General features: G+C 40.2%; 1 protein-coding gene across 5 annotated transcripts; it reads right to left on the bottom strand.

Annotated features, from left to right (window-relative positions):
* Positions 1-3,352: 3,352 nt before the first annotated feature.
* Positions 3,353-16,537, bottom strand: LOC139570105 (phosphatidylinositol 3,4,5-trisphosphate 3-phosphatase and dual-specificity protein phosphatase PTEN). 5 transcript variants are annotated; one of them, XM_071391650.1, is made up of 10 exons: positions 15,638-16,537; positions 13,074-13,158; positions 12,187-12,231; positions 11,399-11,442; positions 11,033-11,271; positions 10,315-10,456; positions 5,798-5,866; positions 5,251-5,417; positions 4,745-4,996; positions 3,353-4,373 (listed from the first exon to the last, which is right to left on the bottom strand). In XM_071391650.1, exons 1-10 carry the CDS (start codon positions 15,714-15,716, stop codon positions 4,188-4,190), a joined length of 1,308 nt encoding a protein of 435 aa, XP_071247751.1. In that variant the 5' UTR covers positions 15,717-16,537; the 3' UTR covers positions 3,353-4,187. The 5 variants fall into 5 exon arrangements, with proteins under 5 accessions (XP_071247751.1, XP_071247750.1, XP_071247752.1 ...); XM_071391649.1 differs by having other exon boundaries at positions 4,736-4,996; positions 15,638-16,411; XM_071391651.1 differs by having other exon boundaries at positions 4,736-4,996; positions 5,290-5,417; positions 15,638-16,393.
* Between the last annotated feature and the right edge of the window lie 805 nt (positions 16,538-17,342).

Here is a 17,342-nt window from a genome sequence, read left to right as displayed (position 1 = left end):
TGGCGTGGAGAAAACCATAATGACCTAGAGGCTTTGCACACCAGCTCACACTCACATCGACTCAACCCTCTTTTCCATAGCTAGCACTGTCCATGATCTATTTCAACTTGAAATCAGAAAGCATTAATATACATCAAATATATTAGACGAAGAATTCTCGTTCTACTGGTCAGCGTCATCTTCATCGTAAAATATTAGGGTCGATCACAAATCAGGTATCTCACAGAGACAAGAATGAGACTTGATTGGATTTATGTGAAGTTTATAACACTAAGATAAAGGGCAGTTTACACATACAATAACAAACAGACATCTAATTTGTATGAGCATAATTATAACCTGTACAAGTTTTTCTATTTTACATCGTGGGTTGTGTATTCTCAGTGCATAGCATTACACACAGAGCAACTGTTGCACAGCACAATAGTATCCAAACAGGCTGAAATGGAATAAGGCTGTTTTTTCTTTTTTTTTAAAGATTGAAAATAGAATGAGTTATAGCCAACATACCTCTGCACAAAATTAATCCCAGGGAGAAAAAACCCAAACAAAACAATGGAGTGGCGGGAGGGAGGTAGCCCCGCCCACTTCTGCAGGTAACACCTCTTGATTTATTGCACCCCTTCCATCTGCATGCATGACATGTTCTAGAACAGTATTTAATAAGATTTATTTTCCCCCCCTCAACTGTAAATGAGGCAATGTGTGGCAACCACAGGCATCATTATAACATATTGCACAAATCAGCTAAAAACTAGTGACATGAAACTTAACCTACACACTGGCACCTTTAAAATAATTTTACTTTGTTTTTAAGCTGAACCGTGTGTATGCTGCCTGTGAACGCCACAAGTTTTAGCCCATGCCAAAAGGTTCCCGTAGGTTTCCCTAGGAATTTGTACTTTAAGGTACTGTGGTAACATGTTTTGAGAATCGGGGCTACAGATGCCTAGGGGATGGCCTGTGGCCTTAAATCCAGCACCAACATGTGAAAATGGCATGTTTCTATGTTTTGCAGCTAAAAGAAAAGAGGACGATAAGTGTTTCCAATGACATCAGTGTGCATCGTGTGACTTTAACCAATTATGAGTAGGCATTGCCTGCTAATTGGTTGATGTCATTGGAAACTCATCTTCCTTTAAGCTTTCCAATGACATCAACCAATTAGTAGACAAAGCTTAATCATAATTGGTACAAATTTACATTTGATTTTTTTTTTTTTTTTAAATCACACGATGCACACTGACGTTGTCATTATTTAAACAGTTATCGTCCTTTTTTTTTTTTTTTTTTTTTTTACTACTAAACATAGAAGCGATTCACATGTGTTGATGTTGGGGTGGTGCTGGAGATGAATATGAAGCATTCAGAAATGTCTCTTAAACATAAGCTCCCTAATAGTGAGGCCATTGAATAGATTCATACATTTAAGCTGCTGAACATTCAGAATAGTAAGCAAATGGATACAGATAGTATATTTTTTTGCCCGATAGTTTACCTGCAGAGAGTCTTTACCAGAAAACACGAATACCGTCAAATAGTTAATTCAATTTTTTTCTCCAAATTTTTATTTATTTTCTTTTAAAAAAAATCATAAAAAAGGATCAGGACATTTTCAGTCAAAGTAACAAATTGTTGTTTCTATGGGGGATGCATGAATACAAGATTAAGGTACACCTAGCCATTTTATTCCACCGTCCTTCACTGATCGCAAGGCTTTTGTTTTACTAAGGGGAACAACGGGGGGGGGGGGAGACCGTGAATCACTGACTGAGACCCTGCAAAACCCTGTAACAGTGCAAAAGTCTATTGCTCTATTAATAGTAGCTTTAAATAAGTACTTTAACTATCAAGTCAGTGCTTGGGCAGAATGGTAGATTTCAAAGCAATAGCAGAGTAAGCTTTGTCAACTTCAAGTAAGGCAAAGAATATCTCCCATAGGCCCCACCTTAAAGAACAAAGAAAAAAACAAAAAGAAATAATTATCAAGCTTACTTTTGGCAGGTTTTCAGTGATGTCATAAAATGTAAACAAAAAAAGAGAATTCTAGATGAAGTGTTCCTGGGTTGGCTAGGGTACACTTTACGATGAAGAAAAACAGACAAAAGAACAGACAGACACCTAGGGAAAGTAGTCTAAAAACAAGGCGAGATGAAACGGCATGTGCGATGGATTGTTGAAAAGAGGGAAGCCTTAATGTCAAGAGTACAGGAAAAGGCAGCTTACATCACTACCCTCAGTGCAGATTCCTGGGTCTGGCCCGTGGCATGCCACAGGCCAGGTGTTACAAAAAATTTGGCATGCTGAAAATAAATGATACATATTTAAATATTCGCATATATAGGGCTCTGTATATTTCATGAGCAAGCACAAGACTTTGTAAAATCTGTAGCTGCGCTAATTTCATTCCCCAACGGAATGAAACCTGTTTTTGAAAAGGAGAAGAACGGAAAAACGCAACAAAAAGGGAAATAACCCCAACCAGTTAGGGACAGCAACTGCAGAAAAATGCACGTGGGAGTGCACATTAAAAAGTTCTCACACAGAAGTAGTGTATGCCACTGAAGCTACTTGCACCATAGGATAGGTACAGATTCTTGGCTCCGTTGTTGGATCGTAAGCATGCAGCTTGGCAGTTTAAGCACCTTTTGTTGGATGTACAAGTGATCCGGATCTTATTGGACCAAATACGATAAGGCTGCAAAACAAGTCATTCAAGGAGTAAAAGATCTGATGTCTCAAGAGGGGAAAAAAAACCTAAAGAGCACCTAAGTTCACATATTATCCACTCCTGGGTTGATCAAAACCTGCATTAAACACCCCTGGATCGGTTCAGACAAAGCTCAACATTCAATCCCACTCTGTCGCCTCGGTCTCTTACCAAGCGTCACCTCTATTGGCCTTACTGAACAGGTGTCAAGACTAGGTCAGCATCACCACTTCTGGTGTGTCCATGCACATACTAAGATGACAAAAAGTGCAGTTTGTCGAAAAACTTTCTAGAGACTGAGGGGACACCGACCTAGACGCACTAATGCAGGTTTGGATACATGCTGTAGTACGGCATGTCATAACGTACACATTTGGAACAGATTACCCCTCTATAAGCACATTACACACTGAAAATGAATTCAAAACATGATACCATTGTCCTCTGTGATGATTGCCAAAACTGTATCCGGTTACTGTTAAAAGGGGGGGGGGGGGGGCGTGACGCCATGTACTGTATCATAAAACACAAGGCCATTCTAAATGGCTTGCCAAAAGACTAAAGTTATACCTGCAGATACCATGAAAATAAAGGATGCCATTTTTGACCTCCTGGCTAAATAAAATCAGCTTTAGAAATCAATTTTTTTGTTGTTGAAAAACATGGTATACAATTTATTAAACAACGATTCCAATAACATGCACACCGTTTGTCGTTTAACTATAGTGTTCACGTTATTGCAACACTGGCTTCCCTGCCGTTTTGTGTTCTATTTACCTTAACATAAAAACATCAACAATACATGGGACACTGGGTTTCTGCATACCTTGAACAGACATGATAGAAGGTATGGACATTGGTTAGATGTCATGTAGCTTAATAATTATAATAATAATCACAATAATAATCATAAGTCGACTGGAGAAATTCTAACATGCAGTTTACACTGCACAAACTCATGTGAGACCACCTGCAAAAAGCACAAGAAGCATTCACAGTAGACAGGATGGAAGGGGTGGTATGTGGGGTGGTAGGGGCATGGTGGAGGGCAACGAATGAAGTGGGAGAAAGTGACAGAAGCACTGGCCTTGGTTTCCACAGGAGATGGAGCAGTGAAATTTATGATTTCCAATAAGCCTTTCCAATACCAGATCTCACATCTCCTGATAGCAGAAATCTTCTTCTATAGTCTTTGACACAAAAAGGTATAACACTACAGCTACTGAACCTTTTCCCACTCAACAACGGTGTCAATACTTTCCGGATGAACGAGCGGGGGAGGGGCAAAGCATTTCAAAAGAACAAAGAAAACTTGGTCAGCATTGTTCCTAAAATTGGTGGCATATTCCGTGACGCAAATGTCCTGCTGCTGTAGGTTGGTGCGGAAAAAGGTACTTGCTTTTCAGTTTATATTCAAGTTCCTTTTTTTCCCCTCTGAAAGGTTTTTTAATTAATTTTTTTACTTCCCATAAAAACCTCACACTTTCGTTATTTGCGTGTGTTGATCTTCGTCAAACGGTTCATTCTCCGGGTCAGAGTCTGTGGTGTCAGAGTATCGGTAATGGTCCGCCTCGTTGTCACTAACGTCTGGCGTTAGCGAGGTGGAAGTGCTGGCCTCAGAGTTGAAGATATCCTCCACGGTCTTGGTAAAGTACAGCTTCACCTGGAGTTCCAGAGAAAACGTTATTGTCCACATACTGAAACACGGCCATGGATCTATACAAAGGGGAAACTACATTTTATCTGAGCGAAGCGGCGAGAGCATTTGGTCACACTATTTGGATAATCCATCTGTAGATGCTCTACAGATAGTATGACCATCTGTTGATAAGCAACTGCTTGCTGATGTAACAGTTAGGTTTAGAATAAAGGTTAGGGTTAGTAGCTGTAGATGCTCTACAGACTAACTATTCAAATAAAGTGGTACCGCGCATTCATCTTGGCACAAAACAGTCAAATATTTCCCCAAATATTCAAAAAATATATATTTTTCCCCAACCCCCAATCAAAGAAAGTCTCATTCACCTGACTGACCTTGAAGTTGGGGGAGAAGTATCGGTTTGCTTTATCCTTGTTGGCCTTGTCCAGGTCGTTCTTCGTCAGTGAGAGGATCAGGTAATCCTTGTCGTTGTCCCCCGTTCCTCCCGTTTGGATTCCTGCCTGCTCCTTTGGTAACGTCGCCGTTGGTAACATCTCCGTTGGTAACGTCCCGTTCTCAACCTTCTCAAAGTTCTCCTCTGGTCCAGGGACAAAGAAGGTATTCACCCAAAAGTGAAACATCTTGTCCTGATGGAAAAATACATGGGGGGGGGGGGTGAATAAAAGGCTAACTTAATAATAACTCAGTTAGTTACAAAGTTACAGTAACTCAGTTACAAAAGCAGTTACATCACCGCAACCGCGACACAGAATGTAGGCTATACTCCAATCAGAACTTGTGTGTTTAAGTTAAATCTCACCCTCCCTCATATTGAATCAGAATAGTCTACAATACCTAATTTAACGTGCATATAAAAATCAAGAACCACAAGGCCCATTACCTTCTTCATCATTTTATTCTGTTTGTGGAAGAACTCCACCTTGATGTCTCCGCACACGGGCAGCGGCTGGGGGAACTCGAAGAACACATACTTCTCCTCCTTCCGCGTGTTCACCGGGTTGGACGTGTGGATCTTTACCTTGAGCTGATACACCACAAACTGAGGATCTGTGGGTGAGCACAAGTTAACACCAGTCACTCTCCTGGTGGGTGGAGAGACACAGTGACAACAACCAAGTACATATTATTTACATCTCGGTAAATTAGGAACGGAGGACAGAAAAGGGACAGAATTACATAGTACCACTGCCAGGAATATTAATTATAGAAAAGACGGTTACAGTAACATGCTATAAAGGGCCCTAAGAAGAGAAGAGTTGACCAAAACCAAGCTCATTTGAGGGAGTACTTCTGGTCTAGGATCAGTCCACAACGAAGTTTAACACCACCAACATAATCTACAACCTAGTTCAACAACACCACCTCCATCGACACAACCTCCTAGTCAACAGGTAAACATTGGATGAAAAGCTGATCATTATTATTACCCCAGTGCCAATTCCCTTTCCTGAAACCATGTGGAATCTGCTCGCTCTTGTTTTTAACGGAAGTGTCCCCTTAGAAAGAGAAAAGGAGATTAACACAGAGTCCTGCAGCAGCCCTGCCTGGGTAGAGCTGGGTTATCAAGGCTATGTACAAACACACTGTAGCATATACATGTTTACAACCAGTCAAACAGATTCTAACTTACCATTTCAACATGCGGACAGCAACTTCCCGTTGTCAAGTTATTAGGACCTTAACCAGTATAACAATTATGGAACGGCCCTTTCTGCAATCATAATATTTATAGTAATGCATTTCCTAACATACAGGCCTTAATAAGCATCAACTAACATTTTCCTTCAAAAAAAGAAAACCGACAGAAAACAAACTTTGTCATCTACTACTACTAATTTTATGAGGGGCAGGGGCTTTGGCGTTGAAATTAAAACCACTTCAATACTTTGTGTGTTGTGCAATGGGAACACACCACATAGTGGTGTGTGTTTAGAATTGGGATAAAATAACAGGGATTGACATTAAAGCCAAAAAGGCACTTGCCACTCGGCAAGTCAAGAGTAGTTTTTGGTTGCCCGAAAATGTCAATTAGCCATTTACAAGCAGAAGTACCATATATTGCCTGCCTAACACCGACACATAAGGGACGAATCAGAAAAGACCAGTACTGGAATTATTTGACTTTAGCTTGTCATCAGTTTTTTATTTTTTTATTTTTTTAATCTCAGTGCAGGCTCTACTTGCCAGAATGCCATAAATTGTCAATTTTCACTTAAACAATGGGTTGGAACCAGAAAGATGAGCTTTAAGCTACTGGCATTCTTTTCAGGTTGGATGTTTTCACCAGTTTTTTTTGTTTTTTTAATCACCTGCCCAATAGGCCAACCTCAGAAGGCTGCTCAGTTCACTTGCCCCAGGCAATAGGTCAACCGACAGAAATATGGAATAATGAAGTGAAGAGGTTAAATTCCAGACACAGCTGACAAGACACCCACGTGCACATGGCTGTTGTATTGTAAATATGGTGGTGGTGGAGTGGTGGCCTGAGGCGAACACACAGAATGTGTTTGGTAAGGTGTTATGAAATGTAATGTATTATTTGAAACTGTATGTAATGTTCTTATGTTGCTGGACCCCAGGAAAAGTAGCTTCTGCCTTGGCAGCAGCTAATGGAGATCCATAATAAATAAAAATACAAAAGAGCAGCCACTGATGACAATCACACAGAGTCGGGGGTTGTTATAGCATAGCAGGGCTTGAAACTGCCAGGGACCTCGCAACACGATAATATCACGACACTTAGGTGCTGACACGAGTTGTATTGCGATTGTCACGGTTCTATATGTATTGCGATTCGATACTGCGATTTGATGTTCCAAACATACTGCTCACTATGTCTCTGCTGCAGAGAGATGAGACCATGAGAAAATGTGTTTTGATCAGGGGTAATAAAAGTGCAGAAAACATGTTGGCTCACTATTTAAAAAGAAGATGGAGAACAAGTTATAGGATAAAAATTTAAAAAAGACTTTTGGCCAGTGTTTCCCCTGATTTATTTAGCAGCGGAGGGCTGCTGAGGCTAAATCGTTGCCTTCACTCCCCAAAAATATGGTAAAACGTTCAATATAAACTTAAGGACGACTAAAAGCCAGATATAAAGTATCTAGAAAAGATAATGTAGCTATATATTTTAAAATCAGATCATCTTTAAGAACCACCAAAATAAAAAATAAACAGTCAGGGAAAATCTCAAATTCAAAAAACACTTGTTGACGCAGGTACAGTCAACTAGCGATAGCTAACAAAAAAATTATAATTATTGGAGTCAAAGTATCGATATAATATACACTGAACAAAAAAACGATTTTACTGAGTTACAGTTCATGAGGAAACCAGTCAATTGAAATAAATGAATTAGCCCCTAATCTATGGATTTAACATGACTGGGCAGGGGCTCAGCCATGGGTGGGCCTGGGAGGGCATAAGCCCACCCACTGGGGAGCCAGGCCAAGCCAATGATAATGAGTTTTCACCCACAAAAGGGTTTTATTACAGACAGAAATACGCCTCAGTTTCATCAGCTGTCCCAGTGGCTGGTCTCATTCTATCCCGCAGGTGAATAAGTCAGATGTGGAGGTCCTGGGCTGGTGTGGTTACACGTGGTTTGCGATTGTGAGGCCAGTTGGACGTACTGCCAAATTCTCTAAAATGACATTGGCTTATGGTAGAGGAATTAAAATTAAATTCTCTGGCAACAACTGTGGTAGACATTCCTGCAGTCAGCATGCCAATTGCACACTCCCTCAACACTTGAGACATCTGCACCATTGGGTTGTGAAACAAAACTGCACATTTTAGAGTGGCCTTTTATTGTCCACAGCACAAGGTGCACCTGTGTAATGATTATGCTGTTCAATCAGCTTCTTGATATGCCACACCTTTGTGTGTATCGAACATTTCTGGGATATTTTAAGATCCCATGAAACATGGGACCAGCACTTTACATGTTGGATTTATATTTTTGTTGAGTATACTAAATAATTGTGTGATATGCAATGTATTGTTTTTTACCCTCATCACTATTTGATAGGTCCATATAAGTCTTCTGGCAATCCAGCGAGGTACAGTTAAAGTCAGAAGTTTACATACACCTTAGCCAAATACATTTAAACTCAGTTTAACAATTCCTGAAATTTAATCCTAGTAAAAATTCCCTGTCTTAAGTCAGTTAGCATCACCACTTTATTTTAAGAATGTGAAATGTCAGAATAATAGTAGAGAGACTGATTTATTTCAGCTTGTATTTATTCACCATATTCCCAGTGGGTCAGAAGTCTACATACACTCAATTAATATTTGGTAGCATTGCCTTTAAATTGTTTAACTTGGGTCAAACGTTTCAGGTAGCCTTCCACAAGCGTCCCACAATAAATTGGGTGAATTTTGGCCCATTCCTCCTGACAGAGCTGGTGTAACTGAGTCAGGTTGGTAGGAATCCTTGCTCACACACGCTTTTTCAGTTCTGCCCACAAATTTTCTAGAGGATTGAGGTCAGGGCTTTGTGATGGCCACTCCAATACCTTGACTTTGTTGTCCTTAAGCCATTTTGCCACAACTTTGGAAGTATGCTTGGGGTCATTGCCCATTTGGAAGACCCATTTGCGACTAAGCTTTAACTTCCTGACTGATGTCTTGAGATGTTGCTTCAATATATCCACAATTTTCCTTCCTCATGATGCCATTTATTTTGTGAAGTGCACCAGTCTCTCCTGCATCAAAGCACCCCCACAACATGATGCTGCCACCCCCGTGCTTCACAGTTGGGATGGTGTTCTTCGGCTTGCAAGGCTCCCCCTTCTATTTTTGTTTCATCCCATGTTCTGGGATTGATTTGCACTTTTCGCACCAAAGTACGTTCATCTCTGAGACAGAACGCGTCTCCTTGAGTGGTATGACGGCTGCGTGGTCCCATGGTGTTTATACTTGCGTACTATTGTTTGTACAGATGAACGTGATACCTTCAGGCATTTGGAAATTGCTCCCAAGGATGAACCAGACTTGTGGAGGTCTACTAATTTTTGAGGTCTTGGCTGATTTCTTTTGATTTTCCCATGATGTCAAGCAAAGAGGCACTGAGTTTGAAGGTAGGCCTTGAAATACATCCACAGCTACACCTCCAATTGAGTCAAATGATGTCAATTAGCCTATCAGAAGCTTCTAAAACCATAACATAATTTTCTTGAATTTTCCAAGCTGTTTAAAGGCACAGTCAATTTAGTGTATGTAAACTTCTGACTCACTGGAATTGTGACACAGTGAAATAATCTGTCTGTAAACAATTGTTGGAAAAATTGCTTGTGTCATGCACAAAGTAGATGTCCTAACTGACTTGCCAAAACTACAATTTGTTAACTAGAAATTTGTGGAGTGGTTGAAAAACTAGTTTTAATGACTCCAATCTAAGTGCATGTAAACTTCCGACTTCAACTGTATATGCTGCCTTCAAACAACTGGGAACTCTGAAATGTCAGAGTACAGGAACTCGGGTGAAAAAAAAAAAAGAGCCGATCGGAAACTTTCTAGAGCGCCGACTTTCTGACCTGAAGATCACGGACGTCATGATTTGACCTTGTCCGCCCCCCCAAGTTCCCAGCTGTCTTGAACGCACGAATAAACCCCTTATTCTCTGATTATACAGCCAAGTCAAATGACCAGTGAGCCAAACAAAATAATAGCAGGGAAACCACACAATTTTGACGAGCATAACCCTCATTACAAAACGGTACGTTCCACTGTAGTTAATGTCAGCTTTGCATGGAGAAAAGGGCAAAAGAACATGCAACATCAAGAAGCAAAACTGTGCAGAGCAAAGCAGAGGACAGAGACAGGACAATGAACTGAAGCTCACATTGTGAAAGTGTGAAAGCCAGTAGCACACAAGCCCAAGGTCAGGAGGATACAGGAAAGAAACAGGATTGAGACCAATGACAAGGAAATCACTTACGACACGTTCCGCCACTGAACATGGGCACCGTCTCGAACACCATCTTGTGGAAGAGCAGAGCCACTGGTTTGTAATCCAGCTGGTTCTTGAGAAGGTGGCTATAGTAATAGACATAGCGCCTCTGGCTGGGGATTGTCACTCCCTGAATGGGAAAAGAGGAACTCTTAGAGAAACTGAAGTTTTTTTCTCCGTCTGTAGAAGACTTTTACAATTTGAAATATCAAATCACGATGACAAGCCTTTATAGGAGCCTCAAAACTGTTCAAGTTAGGAAGATAAGCCTTAACTCAAGCAACTATTCATAATGTATCCTTCAATTAAGACAATGATTAGAGATATACTAGGATCAACCACGACGACCAGGCCTATGGTGTGGAGTTGACGACTATCATCATAATCCTCCATTTAACCCTTATGTTACCAGCGACGTACGTTGAAAATGGTCTGGGGAAGAGTTACAGGGTTGAATGATCCAACTGGAAAATGTGGATGATCCGTTTCCAAGACAGTATGGCTGCGTTTACACATGCAGCCCAATTCTGATATTTTTTCCCACTGAACAATTGGTCTGTTGACCAATCACGTCAGATCTTTTCACATCAGATCTTTTTCAGAGTTGATCTGATTGGTCAAAAGACCATTTAGAGAACAAATATCATAATTGGGCTGCCTGTGTAAACGCAGCCTTAGAGGGCCAGACTGGAACAATAAAATGTACCTTCTTATCTCTGGTCCTGACTTCTCCATAGAAGTCCAAAGCTTCTTGTGCTTTGAGGAACTTGCCCCGGTGTAAGAGGTATGCACAGATCATGACACCCGTACGTCCCTTTCCAGCTTTACAGTGAATCGCCGCCACGTGATTGTCATCCTCACTTAACCACTGGTCAAGATCTTCGCAGAACGGTTTAATCAGCTCCAGCTGGGGGGGATTGTGATCCTCAAACGGATATTGTGCAACTGGAGAGAGACGGAGAGAGACTGAGCTCAGTTAGATAATGTCACACGTGGGTTTTTAGTGAAAGATTGATTCATTCAATGACAGCCTGAACGAAAGTGATGTTTTCACTGCAATGTAATGTCTCACCTCTGCAATTGAATTTGGCTGTGTCATAATGTCGCTCAGCGCACCTATAAAGGGACAAACAAAAATGTTGCTGTAGTAGTGGACTACAAACGGGAGCATTCTTTCATTTGTACAATCGATCTGTCAGCATACAGATTATTTCAACAACCGCAACCTCATGAATTCCAAACAGATTCAGCCAACTGTTGAATAATATATCCATTGTTTTTACTGAGCTCTCTCTACTTCTCTCAATAGTTAAGATGATTGTTATCAATGAGAACCCTGTGGTCCTTAGTATCTTTGTAGCTCGCAGTTAAGTCAGTCAGTGCCAGTCTACTAGGTAATGACTTCATACTGAGTGAGGAAAAGATGGTTGTAAATTCCTTTTCCAGGGTAAAACTATACCAAACGGTTACCATGATATGATTGTTCTGAAACGTCATCACAATGCCTGGGCCCATCTACCAAGAACCACTGGGCCCTGTATTAAAAAAATGATCTGGATTTCACCTATCCGATAGGATTAGACGCCTAGAAATAGAATAGACAAATCATTGCTTGAATGGGGACTCCCGTTCTATGCATTTAATCCTATACGATAGGCGAAATCCAGATAGACAACTGGGCCCTGATGACTTAAGGCAAATAAGTGCTACTGTGGTTTACAAACAGAAAGGCTTTTCCTCCTCCAGGGCTATATTCCACAGACATTTTCTGCATTACATCAGACAACTTTGCAGCACAGCAACCGCTGCTGACCATACTGCATATGCACAAGCAAAATAGACAGATACCAGGGTACTCACAGATTATAGATCTTGTAATGATTTTTGTGCTTAGAGTCCAGAAACCTGAGAGAGAGAAGAGGAGAATTACTTTTCCATCCAGAACACATTTTTAGCCAATTCTGATCCGACTTAACTTCCAACATTAAACGGCCCTCTAAATCATTAAAGGACCTCTAAATCACCATCTTAAAACAGAGCATAATGCCAGAATGGCACAGACAGGGGGGCAGACTGACAGCCTCTCAGACAAGCTAAATAATACAGTGTTACAACATTGACTATCAGTAGGGTGTTGGTCGCTCAGATTGGCGCACATATCTAAAAACAACAGCTTCTGGGAAATGAAAAAGGCATTTTTTTCTGTTAACATTTCCAAAAGCCCACACCTATGAGTCTACATCCTCAAATAAATGTTTTATTTGTCACATGCGCCGAATACAACAGGTGTAGACCTTACCCAACAATGCAGTTAAGAAAATAAGAGTAAAGAAAATATTTACTAAATAAACAAAAAGTGTAAACTTTTTCAGTGTAAACTTAAACGACTAAAACCAGATAAAGTATGTAGAAAAAATAAATTGAACTATAACTTTCAATAAAATTATCTTTGAGAACATGCCATGGCAGAATATGTAGAAACCCTGGAAATTAGCTTTTAAAATGCTAAAATATATCTCAGCTCCCTGGAGAAATTCTAAGATTTGTTGGAAATTGGCTTACATTACGGGGCCCTCTAAAATGTTCAGCCTCGCCAACTGCTCACATTGGGTTTGGTTAAGGTAGTTAGGACAAGTTAACTACCTGCTGTTTTCATAGTTTACCTTTTCCCCATTCCTTTACGTTCTAAGAAACCCCTCGTTTATTTGACAGGGACGTCGACATGCACATTTAGGAGAAGTACTTACCGTACTACATCATCAATGTTGTTTCTGTAGACACCCTCAAGTCTTTCAGCAGGAAAGCCCATAGCAATTATGTTCGGATAAATATCTGAGCGCAGGAGTCAAGGAAACCAGGAGGTTGGCTGCTTAAAGGTCAGAGACTAAAGAAAGGAATTACACACACCTAGACCAATACAACAACCCACATACAATTGGTATACAATACAAACAAACAGCTCTTTGATATGCCCAAACATAGATGGCTTATATCAAACATGCATTGCTTATCACGGCAGAGAAGTATGGACAACAGGACAGAGCCTGGGTAATATAGACCAGACCCCCCCACCCATCATCATTACCTCTTCGAAAGAAAAAGCATTACGTCACTCACATCATCAATACAGGTATAAACAAAGCTCAAGTTGCTCTAATTTGCGCATGCCTTTTCACTTGGGAAATATATCCAAGCACAAAAAAATGTATTTAAGCATACAAAGATTCCTTATTTGGTCAAATAATTCATCAGAATTTGCTACTACTATATGAAATGCATACAAAACATGATCTCTAAATTATTCTTCCATGTTTACTGTTCATTTACTGAAACCCAGGCCGTCTTGTCACACACTAACGTATCATGATAGTGTACTACTACATTTGAACTGGCATAAAAATCACAATGACGTCATGCTCCAAAAGTACCCGAGACTACTGCAATGACAAATGCACTGGTCAGCATGAGCAGAGCCTCACGATGCAACTGTTCCAATCAAATAAATCAATCAATGGACTGAATGGGATCAATTCAATTTTGCACAGAACATAGTTATCTCTTGGTTGGACCAAGTCTCTCTTGAAAATGAGATGTTATCTCAATGAGACTAACCTAGATAAAGGTTAAATAAAATAAGCCATTTTCCAGCAACACCATTTAGGAGAATCATTTTCATATTCGTAATAGCACAGTTAAGATCTGGTGGAGAGGCATTGTTGCCGATGTGAAATCTCATCACTATTTTAAAGCCAAACCCTAGAAATGGAGAGGAATCATTACATAACAGGAACAACCATGGCTACACTGCCTTCCCGAACACTGCCACAATGACCGACACAATGACTGGCACAATAGTTCTCTCACATCTAAATATGTTTGATGGAACAAGGTGATTTAGCTATAATCCCATGTTTCGCTCATACATTATCTAACTCAAAAAATACTTACGTTAGGCAAACCCAGTTCTGTTTTTTATTTGTATAAAATAAAATGCACAGCAATTCCTGAGATCACTGAACCTCAATCAAAGGGTCATAGCCACAGCAAAGAGAAGTTTACCAATTGAAGTGCAAGACATGACAACTAAACATGCCAATATTGTACAACAGTACTAAGCCACACTTCCTCCAATTATGCTCATAACCTTTAACTGGCTTTTATCTACGCATTCTACATGCACCTACACTTTCACCATTTGATTGCATACCTTGCAAGGTTAGGTGACGCATTTCAGACAAAGCTAACTTCTGAACAGTAATTTTGAGAATTCTCTTTTCCTGTCATTTGTCACTAAACACTATCCCCAACAATTGCTCAAATCAATACAAACATGCTGAGCTCATTAAGCTAGACGAAAAAAGTTAAAATATATGAAGACGACCAAACCAATGATTATGTTCATTCAAGCACATTGAAATTGGCACATTCCACTAACTAGATAGCGCTATTATAAATCGTATTAATAAGCTACCATTTCCTCTCACTCTGATAATGACTCAATGCTTGTAGGTCTTTGTCTGGCTAGAAGGAGGACTGATTGAGAATATAAAGTGAATCTAATCCATTATAGCTTGTTACATTATTATGTAGGCCAGAGGACCTTAATAATGCGTCGCAAAAAGGTTGATCTCTTTGTTCCCCATCCAGGGGAAGCTAACTATATATTAGCCAACTAACCGGTGACATTTTCAGTTGACATCAACCAAATAATTAAGACCTCAACTTATCAAGATCAATTTGCTAGACATAACGTTAACTACCACTACATTAGCCAGCTACGTTATCCATGATGTTGAATCTCTCGCTCAGTTATCATGATGATGATGATGATGATGGACGTGCAAACTACTAGCTAGCGAAGCTAACGTTATGCAAGCTATGAGATTTATCTAGTTATCAAAACTGCGTTTAGTTTCACAGGTCACACACCGTTCTCAAATACTGTAGCAATTTAGCAGAGTAGGTTAGCACAGAACCTGGTTGCTAATTGACCTAGCCAGGTAGTCAGCTAGTTGACCAACCAGTGACGAGTGAGCGAGCCAACCAACCAGACGTTCTGTCATTAGCTGCCTAGCTAGCTTTCACAGCCTGCTAACTATATATATATTTTTTGAATTAATGCTCACTGACTTCTGTCTGACTAACTTTACTAACATTAGTTCACGTTAACTAGCTAATCTTCTTTTGTAGAAAGGTTAAGTTGGCAATATAGGTATTATAGCTAGTTAGCAAGGTAACGTTAATAGAGACAGATGAACATGGAAATAAAAACTAGCCAGCTAATATTACGGCCATTCAACAAAAAGGATACAAGTCAAGTCCAAGTCAAACCCATCCTCCTGGTATCTCCTTTTGTTTCGGCTGACAATTTCCTTTATGATTGCAGCCATATCTGTCACAGGAGTCTTTAACGTTTTTATATTAAGATAAAGTATTGTTGTTGCCTTTGTATGAAATGCTGCCAATATTTCTCCCTCGCAATCCCGTTGGTGTCAAACGTTGACAGCTAACGTTAGTTAGCTAAGCTAGCCGTGCTAGCTAGAATAGCTTCTGCTGCTGCTGGGTCATAAAGGAGGGCCTCTCTCCGTTCCACCACAGGCCCGGCTTCCCAGATGCCACAATTTGACACAAAATCCTCCAGATGAATAGGTGATTAATTATCCAGCCCTCGAACCGTTGTATTTTAAGAGCGTACCAAGTATCTGATTTCGCCCAAGGCGCCGTGATTATGCCAGAAAAGCGGAGAGAAATCTCCCCGACGTTCCTTGCCCAGAATAGTGACTGTGACACACACTCGATCTCTGCACACACGTAGCTAGATATGGCTAGCGTATCTAGTTAGCATGTCAATTCTTCAACAACAAAAAAAAGAACTCATCCGACAAAACGATCCACGTCGTCGGAACTAAAAAATATGACAGGAAAATTGACAGCCTCCACCTTAAACATAGCTAACAAATCTGTGTAATTATATTACTCGCCCGCACTTCTTCCCTGACACGTCCCTTTCCCTACTGACTCGTTTCTCTCGCTGCTCTCGCAAACTTCCATCATGGCTTCCGTTCCAATTGAGAAAGGCTACGATTGGACATAATGTTATGCCGCAGTGTAAAATAGTTCTTCAAAGACATCTATCCGGCGAAACGCGATTAGGACAACACGTAAAATAGTGCAGAATAAATTGACAAAGCAATACATTATATAATGAAATATGTATCTTTCATTGTATAATTGCATTTATAAGATATTATTTTCGTCGGTGGCGGAAGGACATGGGCACTGAACAGGGAACTAGCTTCTCTATTATAGTCACGTGTTTCTATAATTAGGGAAGTTTCCAATATTTAATTTAGGAATCATGACATTGACATGTATATAATCAAATCAGAGAATTTGCGTTGTGTAAGTATATACACTCGGTGTGCCTGATGCATTTTATGTATCCATTTTAAACAAGTCTCATGGCATGTCTAGATGTTGGATCAAATTGCAGGTGTATTTTTTAAATTGTACCTTTGTTTAAGTCACTCTTATTTTCAATGACTGCCTTGTTCAGTTGCAGAACGACAGATTTTTACCTTGTCAGCTCGAGGATTCGATCGTGCAACCTTCCGGTTACCAGTCCAAAGCTCTAACCACTAGGCTACCTGCCGTCACGACCTTGATGAGGAATCAATACATTGTTGTGTTTCCACTTTGCGTATAGACTATAAAACAAGAATGATAAATAAATAAACAGTACCTGTCACTATATGTTTCGATACTTGACAACTTCAAAGTTGTTGCACATTATGCAGTGTGTTGTAGCGTTTTCACTATGCATATAGACTAGGAAACAAAAATATACACAGTTGTTGCACATTATGCAGTGTCTGTCTTGGTACCTTGACTTTTCCTAACTTTTTACCCGGACAGGAGCTTGTGAGCCAGTAGTTGTGGTCACTGGACTAACGTTAGTTGTGTTAGGGCTCCACCTGTCAGATTTGCTTGGAACATGAAGCACAGAATCCTGACCT

Source organism: Salvelinus alpinus, chromosome 3 (assembly GCF_045679555.1).
Source record: "Salvelinus alpinus chromosome 3, SLU_Salpinus.1, whole genome shotgun sequence".
NCBI classification, from domain to species: domain Eukaryota; kingdom Metazoa; phylum Chordata; class Actinopteri; order Salmoniformes; family Salmonidae; genus Salvelinus; species Salvelinus alpinus.
Note: the sequence above shows the minus strand (reverse complement) of the source record. Positions and strands in the feature narration are given on the sequence as shown.